The sequence below is a fragment of the Lutra lutra genome, chromosome 17 (genome assembly GCF_902655055.1).
Source record: "Lutra lutra chromosome 17, mLutLut1.2, whole genome shotgun sequence".
In the NCBI taxonomy this organism is placed as follows: Eukaryota; Metazoa; Chordata; class Mammalia; order Carnivora; family Mustelidae; genus Lutra; species Lutra lutra.
Window position 1 is genome coordinate 42,818,288 of NC_062294.1, and position 20,277 is coordinate 42,838,564.

General features: G+C 47.4%; 1 protein-coding gene and 1 long non-coding RNA gene across 3 annotated transcripts in view; one reads left to right on the forward strand and one right to left on the reverse strand.

Annotated features, from left to right (window-relative positions):
* Positions 1–20,277, forward strand: part of LOC125088473 (uncharacterized) — a 56,170-nt gene that overhangs the window by 9,633 nt on the left and 26,260 nt on the right. Inside the window, exon 3 of the long non-coding RNA XR_007123709.1 lies at positions 2,326–2,396. This is a non-coding gene — a long non-coding RNA (uncharacterized LOC125088473). The remainder of the gene's footprint in view (positions 1–2,325; positions 2,397–20,277) is intronic.
* LOC125088395 (zinc finger protein 792-like) lies at positions 11,478–20,126 on the reverse strand. 2 transcript variants are annotated; one of them, XM_047709458.1, is made up of 4 exons: positions 19,441–20,126; positions 16,621–16,747; positions 16,025–16,147; positions 11,478–15,390 (listed from the first exon to the last, which is right to left on the reverse strand). In XM_047709458.1, exons 1-4 carry the CDS (start codon positions 19,531–19,533, stop codon positions 13,874–13,876), a joined length of 1,860 nt encoding a protein of 619 aa, XP_047565414.1. In that variant the 5' UTR covers positions 19,534–20,126; the 3' UTR covers positions 11,478–13,873. The 2 variants fall into 2 exon arrangements, with proteins under 2 accessions (XP_047565414.1, XP_047565415.1); XM_047709459.1 differs by lacking the exons at positions 16,621–16,747; positions 19,441–20,126 and adding an exon at positions 15,780–15,831 and having other exon boundaries at positions 16,025–16,104.

Consider the following 20,277-nt stretch of genomic DNA (forward strand, 5'->3'; position numbering starts at 1 on the left):
GACGCTTCAGCACAGGTATCTTGATTACAGGTGTCGTGTTGGTCCCAGCCTGTCCGAAGGTGATGTTCTCAGCTAGGAACACCTGAGGCCCTCGCCAGGCCCATATTATTTGTAGGGAGCCCCAGACATTTCCCCCAGCAGGGCCCGTATGTGGCTGGACTGGATCTTGTTGCTCTTCCTTTGATTGCAGGATGCACTTAGTGGAAAACCGTCGGGGAATTTTGAAAAACAAGACTAATTACTCACAAGTCTTGGCATGTCGGGGCCGCAGAGTGAGGTCACAGACAGAGAGAGAGAGAAAATACAGACCTGGGGCTCTGCCTTTATTAGGGTCTTACTAGGGTCTTTATTAGGTTTCACGAGGTCACTCTATATTGGCTAATTTGAAGCATTAGAGTGGGAAATCAAGGCACAGGAGACTGATGCAGGGTCACGCAAGGAGCCTCATTTTAAGATGTATTTATTTATTTGAGAGAGAGAGAGCGCATACACAGTGGGAGGGGCAGCGGGAGAGAATCTTAAAGCAGACTCTGTGCTGAGCAGGGTGCCCAACACGGGCCTCCATCTCACGACACTGAGATCATGGCTTGAGCCAAAACCGAGAAATACCAGGTGCCCCAAGAAATGCCAGTTTTCGCCATCACCCAGTGTCTTCTGAAAGGAGAACTTCATGGGTGTGGGGGTGCCTAGTTCCTTATCTGGTTATTTTACTAGTAGCTGCATCCTATAGCTGGCGATATGTTTATCTGGAGTGGATGTCTATTGAAATGGAGGCCTTGGCAATCAGCGCTTCACGTCAGGCATTACGTTTCAACAGGCAATAACTTTAGTCACTGGTGTGTCACTGCCCACCACGAACAACTGCCGTCTCCTCTACCATCAGAAACAGGGGCATGAACATGGTTAAATCTAATCAAATAAGAGTACCCAGTCCAGATTCCTATCCTTCAGTTCTGTTCCCTGGAACCACTCATCATACCATCGCTGTCTATCTGTCTGAATTCAGCGAGGGAAGCAGAACTTCTCTGAAGACACTGGGATAAGGGATTGCTTCTAAGAACCGCACTTTGGGGAGTTGGGGGGTTCAGCTGGTTAAGCGTCAGACTCCTTTTGTTTTTGTTTTTTTTAAGATTTTTTTTTAAAGATTTTATTTATTTATTTGACAGAGAGAGATCACAAGTAGGCAGAGAGGCAGGCAGAGAGAGAGGAAGGGAAGCAGGCTTCCTGCTGAGCAGCGAGCCCGATGCGGGACTCGATCCCAGGACCCTGGGATCATGACCTGAGCCGAAGGCAGCGGCTTAACCCACTGAGCCACCCAGGCGCCCTCCTTTTGTTTTTTTTAAGGATTTTATTTATTTATTTGACAGAGATCACAAGTAGGCAGAGAGGCAGGTAGAGAGAGAGAAGAGGAAGCAGGCTCCCTGCTGAGCAGAGAGCCCAATGTCGGGCTCAATTCCAGGATGCTGGGAATCATGACCTGAGCTGAAAGCAGAGGCTTTAATCCACTGAGCCACCAAGGCCCCCCATTTGTCAGAATCCTGACTTCGTGATCTCAGGGTCCTGGGATCGGCCCCTCCTCGGGCTTTGCACTCAGCGAGGAGTCTGCTTGAGGATTCTCTCTCTCCCTCTGCCCCCTCCCCCCAACTCACATGCTCTCTTTCTCACTCTCAAATAAATAAATAAATAAATAAATAAAAATGTTTAAAAAGAGCGTGTCCTGATGGCACGTGGTTGATAAGGCAGCCTTTATCCAAGGTCTAGCTTACTCGCTTCCAAGCATTATGCTCTGTTCTGGACACAGCAAGAGAGAGCTCCTGGCTTCCATTCCTGGTCAGTGTAGATGAGTGTCTGAGAACTGTGTCCTCACTCTCTCTTTTACAATCTCATCGATCCCTCCTATCATTTTACAGACACATCTCCCTATTTCCTCCCTCCGTATTTAGTTTTTCATTCATTCTCCTACAAAATGTCTACTAACTTACAAGATTCCCCCTTTTCTACAGAATTCCTCATGCTTCTTGTCACACACCTTGCCGATCCCCTGACATCATTCCCAAACCTTCTCTCTCTTATAGAACCTCTTCCGTGGAAACATGGAAGTTTTGTCACAGAAAAGTCTAAAGATTTGGATTCTAATTCCAGATTTAACTTTCCCTCAAGCCACAGATTTTCCATCTAGACTTTATCCTGTATGTGAGACCACTTTGTAAATTCTAAAGCATTAGAGAAATGCCATTAACTATCATTTCTTAGGTGATTCTCAAATTAAAACGTTGATGCTGAAGGATCCATCAAATAAAAAATATTGCTCGAATTTATTGACAGGAGCAGCAGAGTCCTTGAATGGTATGAACCCGGAGCAGACCCCGAGGAAGTTGTGCATACCCCAGGAGCAGGTACGGACAGCAGACTGGGTGGAAAGTGGGTAAAAGGAAAACACTAGGGAATAATTCTCCTTGGCTGCCCTGGTTTGGGTTCCCTGTGTGGGATGACTTCCGTCCAGGCCTGCGTCCAACCCTGGGGGTGCATGGGTCGTCCAGAGTGAGTCAAGGTTTAATCCAGTGTGGCAAACGGTGAAGAATAAGGAGTTTCAAGTCTCCTACGGCTGATTTGAATCCATAAAAACTGTGAAATGGCCTGGTCACCCAATTTCTCTGTCCTTCAGATTGCTAGCTACAACATAGGTGAAGGGTGGGAGGTAATTTACAGCATTTGCAAAAACCTGTACTTCGATATAAAAGGTTTAGTCATGATGGTTGCTCAATGAAATCTATCTACAGGAAAAAATATTTCATTAGTTCACTCGGCACAAGGAACACATCTTACTTATTGACACAACCCCAGATCCTACTCAATGCCAAGACACACTACGGCTGTAAGAAGTCTTCCGAATGAATAAATACACGGATGACACAGTAAATAAACAGGTCGTGGGATAGTGATAGTGGGAGGAGCCAAAAGCAAAATTGCGCTCTGCCATTGGGTGTGCAGGTGGTAAGACTGCAGTGTCCTGGCCTCTCTGACCCAGAAGGTGTTGTGGAGTCTGATTTTAACCACCCAGAGGCCAGAGTGTTAAAGGCTCCCCTGAGTATTTTCACGTGCACCCGAGGACGAGATTCTCTGCAAGTCTAGCTCATTCCTGACTGTAGAGAGCCTGGTGTGCGAACAGAGCTGTGCTGGAGCGGGCACACCGCCTGGGTGTAGACACTGGAGAGGGACACAAAGCATTGGGGCTCTCCTGGGATGCAAGACCAGACCTCTGGGACCCCGGGGGTTGTGGTGGAGTTGGGGCCAATGTGAAACACTGAGGAAGTGTTCTCGAATATTCAAAGTGCTTCTAAGACGGGATTCAAACAGCCACTCCTCAGGCAGAAAATCTAGTTCCCCTGCCTCTTGCTTGGTGGTGGTACCTCTTGGTCTGTGATCCCTGATCATGACGCTGCCTCCTGGCTGTCACCTTGAAAAGCACCTTGACATGTTGATTCTCCCCTGCAGGAATGTCTGCCAAGGAAGCACCATGCACAAGGCTAGTTACACTGGCACTAGCACCCAGGCACCCCCGCTGGGGGTAGAAGTCCCCCCACCCCTCTCCCTTGTAATGGTGGAACCAGGGAGGGGGAGTTCAAGAAAGAAGGTACCTGGAGGACAGAGGAGCTCAGCCCCCTTAGGAAGAACTTTTTTTTTTTTTTTTTTTTTTTTAGGAAGAACTTAAAAAATTTTTTTTCTTTGCGGGGGAGGGGCAGAGGAGGGGAGAAAGAGAATCTTAAGCAGGTTCCACATCCAGCACAGAGCTGGAGGTGGGGCTCGGTCTCAGGATCCTGAGATCATGACCTGAGCTGAAATCAAGAATTAGTTGCCCAACCGACTGAGCCACCCCATGACCCCAAGGAGGGACTATTAAAAACCTTTCTCCTTGCCCATTGATAAGGCGGTTTGTAATCCAGTGCCCTTTAATGTACAGGACTTCATTCGCACTGTACCTAGACCCACCGCATAGGCTGAGACTAGGTTAACAATGGATGTGGGAAGTGGAGTGACAGGGAGGTGAATGGATAAGCTGGAGTTCGCAGGATGAGTCAGGCAAATTTAGGACAAGAAATCACTTTACAAAATGTCCTCATTTGCTAAGTGCTATTTCCAGAAAGTGGCAATAACCGACTTCTTTCCTCACTCACTGTTCCAGAGCACTTCTGGGGACTTTAGCTTTGTCCTTCCTCCTCAGTTCTCCTTCCCCAAATTGAGGGTTTGTTTTTTTATTCTAGAATTATCAGTTAATCTCCTATTAAATGTCCACTGACTTCTATGATTTCTCATGTTCAACACAAGTTTCACCAAGGATGCGCTAAATTCTTAGTATATGCTAGCAAAATGATAACGATGTCATTATAGCGTTCTTGAATGCAAGAACACTGATTTCCTGTCATATCGCCAGCACTTTAACAAAATATTTATGGAACGAACGAATCACGAATCAAGTGGAGGGATTTGCCAAGTTAAATGGGGAAGGGGGGAGTAGGGGTGTAAGCATAGAGAGAAAAGCAATCCAGCCCAAGGCACTCAAGTGCTGTGGTGGGCACAGAGCCCTGAGAGATGGCACATGTAGACACACTGTCAGCACCACAGAAGAGAGCTGGCTTTGTCTTCTCAAATAATGGCCAATGATCTGTGTCCTACTCCCTTTTCCTGTTCCTCTCCTGTTCCTGTTCCTTTTCTGTGGTGCAGAAAAAGGAAGTTAAAGTCTGGGTGTGTTTTCTGCCCACGTGAAATGCTGTAGAGTTCTTTTTAAGATTTTCTTTCTTTTTTTGAGAGAGAGAGCAAGAGAGAGAGAGGCCTAGGATGATCAGAGGGGAAGGGAGAGGGAGAGAGAGAATCGCAAGCAGACTCCTTCTTGAGCATGGAGCCCCACCTGGGGCTTGATCTCATGACCCTGAGATCATGACTAGAGCTGAATCCAAGAGTCTGATGATGCTCAACCTGCTGGGCCACCCAGGCCCGCAATGCTCTGAAGTTCTTTGAAGAGTTCAGAAAACCTCCAGACATTGAGTTCTTCAGTAGGAACTTCCAGCTCTTTCTTCTGTCAAGTGCCTTACTCATCTTGGGTAGAAAACCTTCTCCTTCCTGGGTCTCCAAAGACCTCCCCCTCACCAGACGTATGAGGAGGGATGTGGAATGATGTGCTCTGCCTCCATCCCATGTTTCTTCTCTGAGGCTCCACCCCCGGAACCTCTCCCCCCACTGCACACACACACACACACACACACACACACACACACACACACACACTGTCAGTTCTCCCATTGTTTCCCTCCCACCATCTCCCACATCCCAGTGAAAGGAAAGAAAAGCTTTATTTCTTCATTCACTGATCACAGGGAGGGCTTCCATAAGTGCATGGATGAAAAGACAGAGTATTACGACTAGAGAAGTTTAAAAATGCATAAAAATATTTATGTACATTATTAATAGTTCCATCACATAGACGCTTAGAATTAAAATTATTGGGTTGAACAAATGCAGACCTTTAAAATTTTTATGTTGATCAGGGGCACCTGGGTGGCTCAGTGGGTTAAGCTGCCTTCGGCTCGGGTTGTGATCTCAGGGTCCTGGGATCGAGTCCCGCATCGGGCTCTCTGCTCAGAAGGGAGCCTGCTTCCCCTCCCCTCTCTCTGCCTACTGGTGATCTCTCTCTCTGTCAAATAAATAAGTAAAATCTTTAAAAAAACCACAAAAATGTAAAATTTTTATGTTGATCAAAGTTATACACACACATAGTAGAAAAGGTAAAATTATTCAGCATGCAGTTGTCTTCTCTACCTCATGCCTTCTCATCCTTGATTCTACTCTCCAGAATCAACCACTCTCTTTTAGTGGACACTTCTGTCTTAATCTTCATGTTTACAAATAGAAAGTTTGTACACAGTCTTGATTTTTTAACTGTATATATTACCCATTGACTTTTTACTGGACGATGATAATTAGGTCTTACACACATATAATACATAGTACACACATCCTTTCCCACACACCAATATCCTTCCCTCCCATTCAAACTCCTTGTCATTATTTCATGATTTTTATGAAGTCAACACTTAGTGATTCTATGATTATGATTAGGAAAATGTTAATCAGAACTGAGCTATGTAGTGTGCAGTGATTTCCATTTTGTCCCCATGCAAGATTTTTGTTTTTCTTTACAACTGAAGTTAACATTTGTCATTTTTTCCCCCTTTGGAGTCACTGAACTGGAGGCTCTTTCACAGGCTGCAGAATTCTCTCACTGGGACTTCCCTTCACCATCTCGCTAGGTTGACTCCCCTCTTATCTCCCTCCTGGTTTACTCCCTTGTGTTTTGGTGGACATATCTTCTAGAAGCTTCTTGAGAAAGAGTGCAATTTTTTGAGACATCCTAAGTCTGAAAATGTCTAATCCCATTTCCTATTGATTGACAGTTTGGTGTCCTTCTATCCATAATGCTTCAACTGTAATTTCTTTTTCTTTCTGGAAGTTTTTTGAACTGATGTTCTGAAATGTCTTTATTGTATTTTTTAATTGTGGAGTATAATTGGAGTATAGGTATAATTTTATTATTGTGCTCCACACTCTGTAGGTCCCTTCCAATTTTGGGTTGTGGGATTTTTCTTGTAACATTTCTTTAATAATTTCTTCACTACCGTGTTTTTTGTTGTCTCTCTTTTTGGAGTATCTGGATTTATCTTCTAATTTTCTTCTTTTTAAAAAAAGATTTTATTTATTTATTTGACAGGCAGAGATCACAAGTAGGCAGAGACAGAGTGGGAAGCAGGGTCCCCACCGAGCAGAAAGACCCATGCAGGTCTCGATCCCAGGACCCCGAGATCATGACCCAAGCCAAAGGCAGCGGCTTAACCCACTGAGCCACCCAGGCACCCTATCCTCTAATTTTCTTGTTTTTTCCCTTACTATCCATTATATCTTACATTCTGCTTTCTAGGAGTTTCCTTTTTTGGTTTAACACTTACAGTGTATATGAAGTACTTATCCATTTCCATTTCCATATTGCTGCAAGTTTTTTTTTTTAAGATTTTATTTATTTATTTGACAGAGAGAAATCGCAAGTAGGCAGAGAGGCAGGCAGAGAGAGAGGAGGAAGCAGGCTCCCCGCTGAGCAGAAAGCCCGATGTGGGGCTTGAACCCAGGACCTGGGATCATGACCTGAGCCGAAGGCAGTGGCTTAACCCACTGAGCCACCCAGGCGCCCCTTGCTGCAAGTTTTTAATCATGAATTAATGTTGAATTTTTTGGAATGCTTTTTTTTTTGCATCTTTTGATATGTTAATATATTGAATTACATTTATGGATTTTCTTTGTTAAACCGTCCTTGCATTCATAGCATAAACCCAACTGCAGGATTCAATCTGCTAATATTTGGGGGGATTTTTTTGCATCTATGCTTATAATTTTCCTTTCTCATAATGATATTGTGTATTTTAGAATCAAGGTAATGCTAGCTTTATAAAATGAGCTGGGAGAGCTCTTTTCACTTTTCTTTTTTAAGATTTTATTTATTTGACAGAGAGAGACACAGCAAGAGAGGGAACACAAGCAGGGAGAGAGGGAGAGGGAGAAGCAAGCTTCCTACCAAGCAGGAAGCCCGATGTGGGGCTCGATGTGGGGCTCGATCCGAGGTCCCCGGGATCATAACCTGAGCTGAAGGCAGATGCTTAACCGACTGAGCCACCCAGAGACCCTACCTATTGTGGATGAACCTTTGGGTTGTTTCAGTCTGGGGCTACTGTGAATAAAGCCAGTATTTTCTTGCACATTTCTTTTGGTGGATATTGACCATCTTTTCTCTGGAGTGACAAGCTAGGTTCAATGGTGCCCCTCCCCCACAAAAGATATGTCCAGCCGAACCCTCAGAATCTGTGAGTGTAACATTGTTTGGGGAAAGGGTCTTTGTAGATCTAATTAAGTTAAGGATTTCAAGATGAGATCATCTTGGATTATATAGGCAGGCCTTAAATCTGGTGACAAAATGTCCTTATGGGAGACACACAGTGGGGAGGGGAAGGCCATTTGAAGACTGAGGTGGAGATGGGGAGTTACAAAACTATCAGCCAAGGAACACTGGGACACCCCCCCCCCCCCAAGCTGGTAGTGGCAGGGAGGGATTCTGCCCTAGAGCCTCTGGAGGAAGCAAAGCCCCTGACTTTGGGCGTCTGAGATCATGAATCTCTGTGATCATAAGCTCCCAAGTTTGTGATTTTTATGGCACCTTCAGGAAACGAATCCAGGTGTCATTTAGAATTTAGTTGTATTGCTATCCATTTAGATTTGTTTGAAATGTGCACAACATTCCAAATGAAATGTTTACAAGTGTTAGGAGTGCAGAGTTTCCTAAGTCAGACCAACTTTTTCTTCTGTTTCTGAGAATAGGTAGTTTTTTTTTTTCCCAAGATTTTATTTATTTATTTGACAGAGAGAAAGAGAGAGCATGAGCAGAAGCAGGGAGAGCTGCAGGCAAAGGGAGAAGCAGGCTCCCCACTGAGCACGGAGCCTGATATGGGGTTTGATCACGGGACCCCATGATCATGACCTGAGCCGAAGGCAGACAGAATTCTGGTGCCCCAGAGTAGGTAGTGTTTTGCTCAGCGAACAAAAGAGCTAAGAGTGGCCCCAGTGGGCTTGTCGCGTGGACGTGCGAACATCATCGGTGGCAGTGGGCTCCCTCTGAGAGCTGTGTCCCACTCAGAGCTGTCTGTTCCTCAAGTGGCCTGAGTGTCTGCTGGTGCGGCCAGCTTTCCGCCGCCTGTCCCTCCTTTCCTCAGGCTTGGAGGGGCAAGGACGGTTGTTTCCTATTACATAGTTTTAAAAAATGAATTAAATTAATTTTTAAAATATTTTTTGAAGATTTTATTTACTTATTTGACAGACAGAGATCACAAGTAGGCAGAGAGGCAGGCAGAGAGAGAAGAAGGGAAGCAGGCTCCCTGTTGAGCAGAGAGCCCGATGTGGGGCTCTATCCCAGGACCCTGGGACCATGACCTGAGCCGAAGGCAGAGGCTTTAACCCACTGAGCCACCCAGGCACCCCAGAGTGTCAATAATTTTTTAATATTCAAGATAATCTCCATGGTAACCACAAAGAAAATAGTGATAAAATATACACAAAAGGAAATGAGAAGGGAATTAAAACACTTCACATTAAAAAAATTTAAAAAAAGATAGTAATATAGAAAATGGAGGGCAAAAAAGCCATAGAGAAAACAAATAGCAAAATCACAGAAGTAAATCCCTCATCATAATGATGTTAATGTAAATAGATTAAACTCTCCATCAAAAGACACAGACTGACACAATGGATGTTTAAAACATTATCTAACTATATGCTGTCGATGGAGACTAACTTTACAGCCAAAGACACAACTAGGTGGAAAGTGAAAGGATGGAAAAACATTCCATAAAAGTAAGTATACAACATAAATTTGGACATTTTCTATAATAAAAGGTTTTATACGGCAAAAGGTATAATAATGATAAACATTTATGAAACTATTAACAGACCAAGAAAATATATAACTCAAAAATTGATAGAAAAAAGCAGTTCTACAGTAGTTGGAGACTTCAATACCCTGCTCTCAATAATGGAAAAAAGTCATTAAGAAAATAAAGGTCTTGAACAACACAAATAAACCAATCAGATCTAACAGAAATGTACACAATACTCTAGCCACCATCAAGAGAAAACACTGTTCACAAGTGCATATGGGACATTTCCATGATAGACCACATTAGGTCACAAATTAAAGCTTAATAGGTTTCAAAAGATATTATACAAACTATTTAATCTCAACAGAATGAAGTTAGAAACCGACAAAAGGCAAATTGGAAAATTCACATATTTGTGGAAATTAAATAATACATGCTTAAACAATCAATGGAACAAAGGAGAAATCACAAGGAATATTAGAAAATACCCAAGATGAAAGAAAACAAAAACATAGGGCACCTGGGTGGTTCGGTCTTTTAAGTATCCAACTGTTGATTTTGGCTCAGGTCATGATCTCAGGATTGTGAGATCAAGCCCCAGGTCAAGCTTTACGCTCAATGCACAGTCTGCTTAAGATTCTCTTCCTCTCTTTCTGGCCCTCCACCTCCTGCCCATATGGGCACGTGCACAGGAAGGGAGGGAGGGAGGGAGGGAGGGAGGAGAGAAGGCTTATATTAAAAAAGATCTCAAATCAACAACCTTACTTTGCAACTTAGAGAACTAGAAAAAGAACTAAACCAAGAGTTAGGCAAAGTTAAGAAATACTAAATGAGAATTTTAAAAATAGAGAATAGAAAAACAATAGAGAAAAACAAACAAATCCAAAAGACGGTTCTTCATCAAGATTAACAGAATTGACCAATCTTTAGCTACAGTGACTAAAAGAAGAGAGAAGACTCAAATTACTAGAATCAGAAATATAAGTGGAGACATTACTACCAATTCTACAGAAATACAATGGATTATGAGAGTACTACGAACAATCATACACACATACACACACAAAATGGAACCTAGATGAAATAGACAATCCTTAGAAACACAAATCCTATCAATACTGAACCATGAAGAGAATATCTGAATAAACTTATAATTAGTAATAATGAATAAAATGAATAATGTATAATGAATAAAATGTATAATGAATAAAAACCAAAAACCTCCCCACAACAAAGCGGGACCCAGTGACTTTATTGGGGAATTATACACATTAAAGAAATAGCACTGATTGTTTGTTACGATTTTCCAAAATCTTGGAAGAGGAGAGAATAATTCCTAATTCATTTGCCCTGATACCAAAGCCAGCAAATGATACACAAGGAAAGTACAGACCAATTTATTAATTATGAATATTGGTACAAATATCTTTAACAAAATACTAGCAAACAAAATACTAGTAAACAGAATTTAGCAGCATACTGAAAGGATTATATACCATGTTTAAGTGGGATTTATTCTTGGAATGCAAGGAAGTTTCAACATATGAAAATCGGTGTAATACACATTAATGGAAGGAAAAACCATAGGACCCTATCAACTAATGCAAAGAAAGCATTTGAAAAATCCAACATCCTTTCATGATAAAAACACTCAATAAGCTAGGACAGAAGGAAACTATATCTATCAGGACAGATACTACTCAAGCATTTAAAACAATTTTTTTAAAGATAAAACAAGCGTTGCTGATGATGGGGAAAAATCAGAATCATTGGTAGGAATATAAAATGAGAGAGCAACTGTGGGAAACAGTATGGAGGTTCCTCAAAAAATTAAAATTATAATTACCATATGAGCCAGAAATTCCACTTCCAGATATATCTATAAAGAAAGCGAGGGGGTGCCTGGGTGGCTCAGTTGGTTAACTGTCTGCCTTCAGCTCAGGTCATGATCCCGGAAACCAGGACAGAGACCCACACTGGGCTCCCTGCTCAGCAGGGAGTCGGCTTCTCCCACTGCCCCTCACCCTACTCCTCTTTCTCTCCTGTTTGCTTGCTCTCAAATAAATACAATCTTAAAAAATAAAACAACAATAGAAAGCAAGGTCTCAAAGAGATATTTGTACACCCATGTTCATAGCTGTATGGTTCACAACAGCTAAAAGGTGGAAGTAAACCAAATAACCATTGACAGATGAGTGACTAAGCAAAATATGGCACAGAAATACAATGGCATATTATTCAGCCTTAAAAAGAAAGGAAATTCTGACACATGGCATAAAACAGGGATGAACCTTGAGGACATTACGCTAAGTGAAATAAACCAGCCACAAAAAGACAAATACTAGATGACTCTCCTCATAGGAGGTACCTGAAGTAGTCAAGTTCAGAAAGACAGAAAGTAGAAGGGCAGTTTCCAGGGGCTTGGCAGGGGGGAGAGACTTTGAAGTTATTATTTAATGGCTACAGACTTTTGGTTTTGCAAGATGAAAAGAGCTCGGGATGTGAATGGTGGTGATGGCTGTACAAAATGAATGTACTTAATACTCCTGAACTATGCACTTAGAGATGGTCTGGATGGTAAATTTTATGTTATGTGTATTTTGCCAGAGATTTTTTAATTAAAAAAATAAAGCATAAAAAATTGTGATGGATTCATTTGAGAGCACTACGCAACAGCAAAAAGAATGACCTGTTCATACATACAGCATGGATAATTCTTCAGATGATTACATTGTGAAAGAAAATAGACCAAAAATAAGGTATAAATACTTTATGATTCCAGTTGTATAAAATTCTAAGAAAGGCAAGCAAATCTGTAGTTAAAAAAAAAGAAAGAAAGAAAAGGAAATCAATGGTTTACTAGGAAGGCAAGGAGGGATAGTAAAGGGCATGAGGTAGCTTTGTGGGTGACAGATAGGTCCATTGTCATGGTTCTGTGTTGGTTCCCTGAGTGTATATATACTGAAAAACTTCTTAAACAGTGCACATCAAATACGTACGACTGTTGCATGACAAATGTATCTCAACAAAGCATTTAAAGAAATTGTTGCACATAAAAATCTGATCTCCCGTTCATGTCAGAAATTAGAGGATTTGGCAATCCTACATTGACTCTCTCTCTCTCTTTCATGCCTTGGCAGCAAAAATGGATATGTGACAAATGCTACACCCCTGGAGTACAGGATCTGCCTTCTCTCAGCCCCATTCTCCCGCCAAAGCAGCAACAGCTGTGGCACGAAAAGTGCAGGGAGCCTTGGTACCCACAAAACCTTTAGATATTTGCTCTGTCAGTGACCTAAGTCATAGGACAGAGGTCTGGAGGTCCTGAGAATTTCTGCAAAGCCTGAGTCCTGCACAGTCATATTCAAAGGAACATTCGTGGATGTACTTTTAGAACAGGCACATTCCCTCTAGCTTGCTACAGACTCGCCTATTCTACTCTCACGCCCAGTGTTTCTACAAATTATGGTCTCAACTGGGCCAGTAAATCCGACAATTAGGACACCTGTCTACCAGAGGCTAAACTTCAAGACAAATGGCTCCTTGGCAAGTGTCAGGTAAACAGTGTCTACTTAACAGTGCTAGGGAACATGAGGCATCCCATAGAAACACAGGGCCCTATTCATGCCGCTCCCAGATGCAGAGGAGGTTGTCACAACTGCCCCGTCCTCAGGGTCATCCCTGGCTCACAAAAATTCATGCCACTCAGATCCCAACATTAGGCCCACAAAGTCCTACCATCTTTCCCAGGAGACCTTGAGTAGCAACACAAAGGAGGCCAAATCTGGACCGAGAGCTATTCTCCACCATCCTGCTCTTTCTCCGAGGCAATACACTTAGAAACCCTTTTCGTTTGGTAGACCTCAACTGCGTTCTCAACCCACTTCACAGTGATCAAAACACATTGGATTAAAGGTGGCTTGATCATTAAGGCAATGTAAAGTAGGTGATTGTTGGGATGGATAATGTGGAGTCTGGATAAATCCATCATGAGCATCGTATGAGATCAGCCATGTCTTTGAAAGAAGGGAAACCTTCTCTGCAAGCCGCCTGCAGAACCCAGCTCAGGTCTTCACAGTCAAAGATATGGGGGTCATGTCCATAGCTATGCTGGTCACAGAGGGAAGGAATGACATCTTCCTTTGGCCTCAGGCTACTCGGGATTCCCTCTAAGAAAAGGAAGAAGTCCGAATACAGGGACTGGCTGAAACATATTCTAGGAGACCTGCCAGAGCTCTATGGCTTCTACCTCAAACACTCGCAGTGGCAAAGCTCTGGTAGAATCCATGGTGAGAAAAATGCTGCTTTGTTCCAGAAAGCTTCCAGCAGAACTAGCATTCATAGGGACTCTGCCCATTGTGGACATTGGGATGAACAAGGTTCATCCTCTGGTTGATGGCCCCCTCCTAAAGACTGTTCTCAGAGCTTATCACCTGTGCACATCGTTGTGCTGGAAGAGGGTGCACACTCACTGCACTCCTTTCTCTCATGTGAATTTTCTGGTGCCGGACGAGGGTAGGCCTCTGGCTGAAGGCTTTTCCACATTCACCGCACTTATATGACCTGTCTGGTTTGTGAACCTTCTGGTGTTGCCTCAGATTAGACCTCTGCCTGAAGGTTTTCCCACATTCAAGGCATTCATAAGGCCGCTCACTGGTGTGAAGCCTCCGATGGTTACTGAGGCTGGAGCTTTGGTTAAAGAATTTCCCACATTCGGGGCACTGATAAGGCCGTTCCCCTGTGTGAAGTCTCCGATGGCTATGGAGGCTGGAGCTCTGGCTAAACAATTTCCCACATTCGCTGCACTCATAAGGCCGCTCCCCAGTGTGGACTCTCTGATGCTTCATGAGGTCAGAGCTCCGGCTGAAGGCTTTCCCACATTCTCTGCACCTGTAAGGCCGTTCACCAGTGTGGACGATCTGATGTTGGATGAGACTGGCGATGTGGCTGAAGAATTTCCCACATTCATTGCACTTATAAGGTCTTTCTCCAGTGTGAACCCTCCAGTGCTTAATGAGGCTGGAGTTGCAGTTGAAAGACTTCCCACACTCTCTGCACTTATGAGCGCTTTTGCCCGTATGGACCCGCTTATGATGAATGAGGTTGGAGCGCTGGCTGAAGAACTTGCCACACTCACTGCACTCATAAGGCTTCTCTCCAGTGTGCACCCTCTTATGCTGAATGAGGTTGGAGCTTCGGCTAAAGAATTTCCCACATTCGCTGCACACATAAGGGCTTTCCCCAGTGTGAACTCTCTGATGTCTCACGAGACTACAGTGTCGGCTGAAGAACTTCCCACATTCGCAGCACTCATAAGGCTTTCCTCTGTTGTGATCTCTCTGGTGCTGAGAGAGACCGGACACGTGGCTAAAGAATATCCCACATTTGTTGCACTCAAAAGGCCTTTCCCCCGTGTGGGTTCTCTGGTGCCGAACAGGTGCGGGTTTGTCAGGGAAAGCGTTCCCAAATTCACCACACTTGTTATGATTTTGTGCACCAGTGCTCTGGGGAGGCTCCTCCACTCTGTGAATGACCTGGCGCTGGAGAAAGCCGGATGCGGCCATACCGCCGCCGAAGTCCTTCCCATTCTCCCTGACTGTGAGAGGCTCCTTTGATGTGTCATCTCTGCAGCTCTTCACAAGGGAGGCCCTATCCTCATCCCTTCTGACAGGCTTGTCTATGTTCTGCTGCTGCTGAAGGTTTGCACTGGACTCTGACCCTTTCCCAGATGCCTCACACGCATCTGGTTTCTGCCTGGGATGTGTTGCCTGGTGTTCGGTCAGGTGCAAAACATCTTTCAAGTGCAGGCCACATGTGTCATGGGAGTCGTCCTTCTGGTTACACAGAGCCACTTTGAGCTTCCTGTCCTGTGACACTCCTTCTGCAGACACACTACACTCACCCTCCGCTCCACAGCCAAAACCTGAAAGCAGAGAAATGCTGGTGAAGTTCCCAGGATCCCTGAGGGAAGGAAGCAGCCCATGACAAATCATGCCTGACCCTGGCATGAGTCCTTGGGACTGATGGCAGGAGGATGAGCCTGACATCGGGGTAAGGAATGGTCTGCCGCAGTACCGAGCCTGGCCGGGTCACAAACCAGGGGAGGCCTTGCCAGGCCTAAGGACACAAGGATGGGGCTCAATCTTGGGCCAGAAGGCGGGGTCTCCAACTCACTCCTCTCTAAAGGCTTTCTGGCAGGGCCTTGGCCGCTGCTAACACACGAGCCCCAGGCAGAACGGTGTGCCCCAGCCCAGGGAAGTCTGACTGCAACTGAGCAGCTCATGTTTACGAACTACGAAAGGGAATACGCACCTATCATGACATAATGAGTGTAGGTCCACGCTGGAGACAGTCTCAGAGGGAGCTGTGTAAAGAGTGAGCCAGGGGACGCAAGTCAGAGCAGAAACAAGTGGGCCATGTGTCAAGAGCAGGAAAGGAAAGGTAGAAGAGAGATGTGGACAATGGCTTCGGCACCAAAACAATGATGAGCCTGAGGAAACACTGTAGGTGGGATCTGAAGACAGCAGTGACATCACCTGCCCCCCAAACCCACTCACCGGAGACAAGTCCACTGTATGCCCCTCTTGCCATGGCTGACGTCATGTCCACCCTGTCAGGCACCCACGGCTCTGCCCCCATCTGCAGCTGGGCAACTATGTGAGACCTGAAAGACGTCAGACCTGAGGAAAGACAGGGTTGGTAAGTGGACAGCAGCTGGCCAGGTGACCCACCTGATGACAGACCACAGGAAAGAAAGTGAAAGAGTACAACAGGAACACACAAGAGAGGTACGGCAGGAACATCCCAGTGGTCACGGCAAGCGGGAACCGCATCAGGGTTGTGGCGGTCAGGCCCCAGGAAACGTTAGCTAGAGGACGCGATCACCCAGGCAGGGAGTGGCCGAGCAGCCGGGATCCGCTGGGCCACCCGCAGGACTCCTCATTCACGGCCCCTCCCCACAATGCTTTGCGGCAGCAGGTACTGGTGCTGCTCCGGGAGGGGCTGGGACACTGCGCTGGGCCTGGGCCTGGAACCTGCAGCGCATATCCTGGGAGAGTGGGGAAGGAAGCGGTGCCAGTAGGGCTGGCCAAGTGAAAGAAAAGGGGACAGGCGGAAACGAGCTCAGGACACCCAGTGGGGGTGAAGTCCTTACCCAGCGAGGCTATGAGGGCAAAGTTCTCCAGCATCACATCGCAGTACAGAAGCCTCTGAGCCTCATCAAGGAGCCCCCACTCCTCCTGGGAGAAGTCAATGGTCACGTCCTCAAAGGTCACACAGCCCTGCCATAATGGGGACAGTTCATTCCAGGATCAGCTTCTCTCCTCAGGCACTCCCATCTGTCCCCTGTTCCCCTTCCTCCCCAGCTTCCCAACTCAGAGGAGATCTCAGGCCCTGGGTCCACTGGTGTTTGCTCTTTTCTATGCCTCACCTGACCTCTGTGTCAGTCCACGGCATCAGCGGGCAGCGGGGCAGAGAGACACCAGGGCCCAACGCCCTCCTCTGTGGGCCCCTCCCATGTCACCAACATTATCCTTCCCATATACAAACATGGACTCAATCTTCTCCCTTAATGGCCAGTACCAAGGCCCTGGGGCCAACAGCTCACACTCAATCCTTATATGCGTATCACTCTTGGACTGCACCTTCCTCAGACTCCGGACCTCACCATTGCATCCCCATTGTCACTGTACCTTCTCCCCATCCCTGCCCACATCACAGCATTGCTACAGACCCTCACATGTCATCACTCTGCACACGACAACCAGAACGTTCTTAGCAAACACAACCATGATCCCATCCAGACCCTTGGATGGCTCCCACTGCCAACAGCAACTCCCGCCCATGATTTGAAGGGCTCCCTGCCCAGCATTTTCCTAGCTTCAGCCTGAGTCTCGCAGAGCCACACAGACACCAGATACCCTTGGGCCTCTTCCTCTTCTATGCTGCACATGGGTTCTCCGATCCCCACCCTCAGGGTCACCCACTCCCTGCTGACCCCATTTGCCACTGAGTTAATTTCCCAGCCCAAATGAAAACCCCCAGGCCCTATCAAGGGGTACCACAGGGCCTGCTGAGAATGTAGAGCGGTGAACCAGCACCAGCCCAGGGCTCGCTGTAATACTACCTTCATTACAACTGAGCCTACCCACCCCTCCCATATCTACACCACCTGCCAGACCCCCTTGCCCGCCCCCCACACCCGGACAACTACTCCTCCATGTCTTTCTCCATGACACCCAACAAGCCAACCACGGTGTCCCAGCAAGAGACCCCGTTCTCAGATCAGAGGCCCCGCCTTCCTCTTTCCCTCTAACACCACTGCCACCATGACCTGAAGGTTCACCCTCTTTTTTTTTCTTTTTTAAAGATTTTATTTATTTATTTGACAGACAGAGATTACAAGTAGGCAGAGAGGGAGGCAGAGAGAGAGAGAGGAGGAAGCAGGCTCCCTGCTGAGCAGAGAGCCCCATGCGGGGCTCGATCCCAGGACCCTGGGATCATGACCTGAGCCAAAGGCAGAGGCTTTAACCCACTGAGCCACCCAGGCGCCCTGAAGATTCACCCTCTTGAACTGGACACACAACCGCACTCTTGTCCATGCACCAGATACCACATTTTAGTTATTTTAACTGTGGAAAGACTAACCAAGTAAGAAGAGCAAAGGCTATTGATACTGAGCTTGCGACAGGAAGGGAGAGAGTCCCTGTCGCTCACGTTTTGGCAGACTCAAAGGCAGGCAGAGGAGTGGGAAAGCTTTAGCGGGAAAGGGAAGGCTTCAGATGTGCCCTGACTGGGGGCCTGCTGGCCAGGAGAGGCTGTAAGCAATCTAACTAGATGCGGGGCATCCTATGTGACTGGTTAGGCGTGCGTGTTTGGTTTTCTCTCCTTGGTCCCAGACTGGAAGTAGGAACAAAAATTAGAGAAGCTGGCAGTTACTAATCCCACCCCGGTCGTGTGGGGCGGGTTGTTACAGAAGGTACCGTTTCTGGATTGTCACTAGAGATAGCAATCTTGCTTCCTGCGAGTCTAATTTAAGCGGGCTAGAGTCCTGGGTTGTTTGTTGTAGATAAAGAGGTTGGTTTCCTGGGCAGGTCCCTGCAGGTTGTGGGTAAGAATTCTATTTTTATATATGGTCTGGCCTTTGTCCCTTTGTGTACTAGGCCTCTCCTGACCTGGAACTATACCACCCTCACACACCAGATCCGGTGTCTAGCTGCCCACTCGGCTCCATTCTGGGGTCTCTGGGACATCAGAGCTCAGCAGGGCCAAAACCTCACTTCTGTTCTTATATTGAAAATTCCTTCTAGAACCAACTTCCCCATCTCAGTTGATGGCGCATCCATCCTTCCAGCTGCTGCAGCCAAAAACCATCCCTTCTCTTTTTCACTTTCCACATCGGAAAATCTGGTCGGCCTGACTTAAAAGAGGGATCCAGAATCCAATCAATCACTTCTGCCTCCAGCCACCTGCACTACTCAACTGAGCTACTCCGATAACGCGCTCCTTGCCCTCCCTGTCTCCACCCTATCCCCAAGTCCGGTTTCCACTCTGCGTCCACAGGGAGCCCGTCAAGACCCAAGTCAGATCACCTCCCTCTTCTACTCGAAACCGTCTATGGCTCCCAACACCCTCAGGACAGCTCTTCAGCCCGCCATTCCGGGCCTCACCGTCTCCCACCTGCTCTCCAAACACTCAGCTCAATCTCACCGCCAAGCTTTTGCGCACGCCGATGCCTGTGTCTAGGAAACCTCTCCTCGCCTCCTGCCACTAGATTTCGGAAATGCGAAGCGCTCTGCTGGTACCACCTCCGGCCTGGATCCAGCACCCCAGGCTGGGCGTAGCTCCCCTCCAGCGCCCCCAGACTCAAAAGCCGAGGAGAAATGGGAGAGGATAGAGACAGACAAGGCCACCTCCGCGGTCCGGGCGCCAGGCACAAGGGCGTGGGGGTCGCGGCGGCTACCTGTGCACTCACCTGTGCCGGGGCCCTGAGCGCCGCCGCCACCACCATCGCTGCCCCGGCTCGCAGCGGAGCCGCTGGAGACGGGTCAGCGCCCAATGCCGCCATCCGTGCCCGGGCTCGCAGCGGAGTCGGCGGAGACCGGTCAGCTTCGCCTGACCCGGGGCACGGCGGGCCTGGGGCTCCCGGCTGATGCCGGCGTGCGACACGAGGCGCGGGCTGACCTGGCCGCGTCTCTGGGGTGCCGGGCGGAGCAGGGGCCCAGCCCCCCGGTCTCGGCCCCCTAGCTCCGGAAAGGCCGGGTGACGCGGGTGCGCGACCCCCGGCCCGGGCGGGGACTGGCTGACCTGGAACGCAGGAACTTCCGGCCCCAAGCGGCGCCGCGCTCCTGGCCTGTCATTGGCCCGGCGCCAGGCGACTCCAGGTTCAGTCTCCTCGGACGGCGTTTCCCGTCCCGCCCACGGCCGCGCTGGTGGGCGGTGCAAGGTTGGGGTACTGGGGAGCGGAGCTGAGTGGGGGGCTGGGGGCGGTACTGGGAGGGGTGCTGGGAGGGCGATGCCGGGTGGTGGTTCGGTGGTGGGGGAGGTGCTGAGTGAGCGGTTCTGTGGGGGCGTCGGGGCTAAGTAGTTGTCCTGGGAGCGCGGTCCGAGAGGGCCGTGCTGGATGGTGGTCGGGGGGATACAGTTCTGAGAAGTGGTGCTGGGTCGGTGGCGCTGGGTGGTGGTGCCGGCGGGGTGATAGGAGGTGGTCCCGGGAACGCGGAGCTCGGAGGGCGGTGTGAGGGGGCGGGGCTGGGTTGTGGTGCCGGAGGGGAGCGGGGGGCGGGGCGGGACGTTGAGCGGCCGGTGCGGC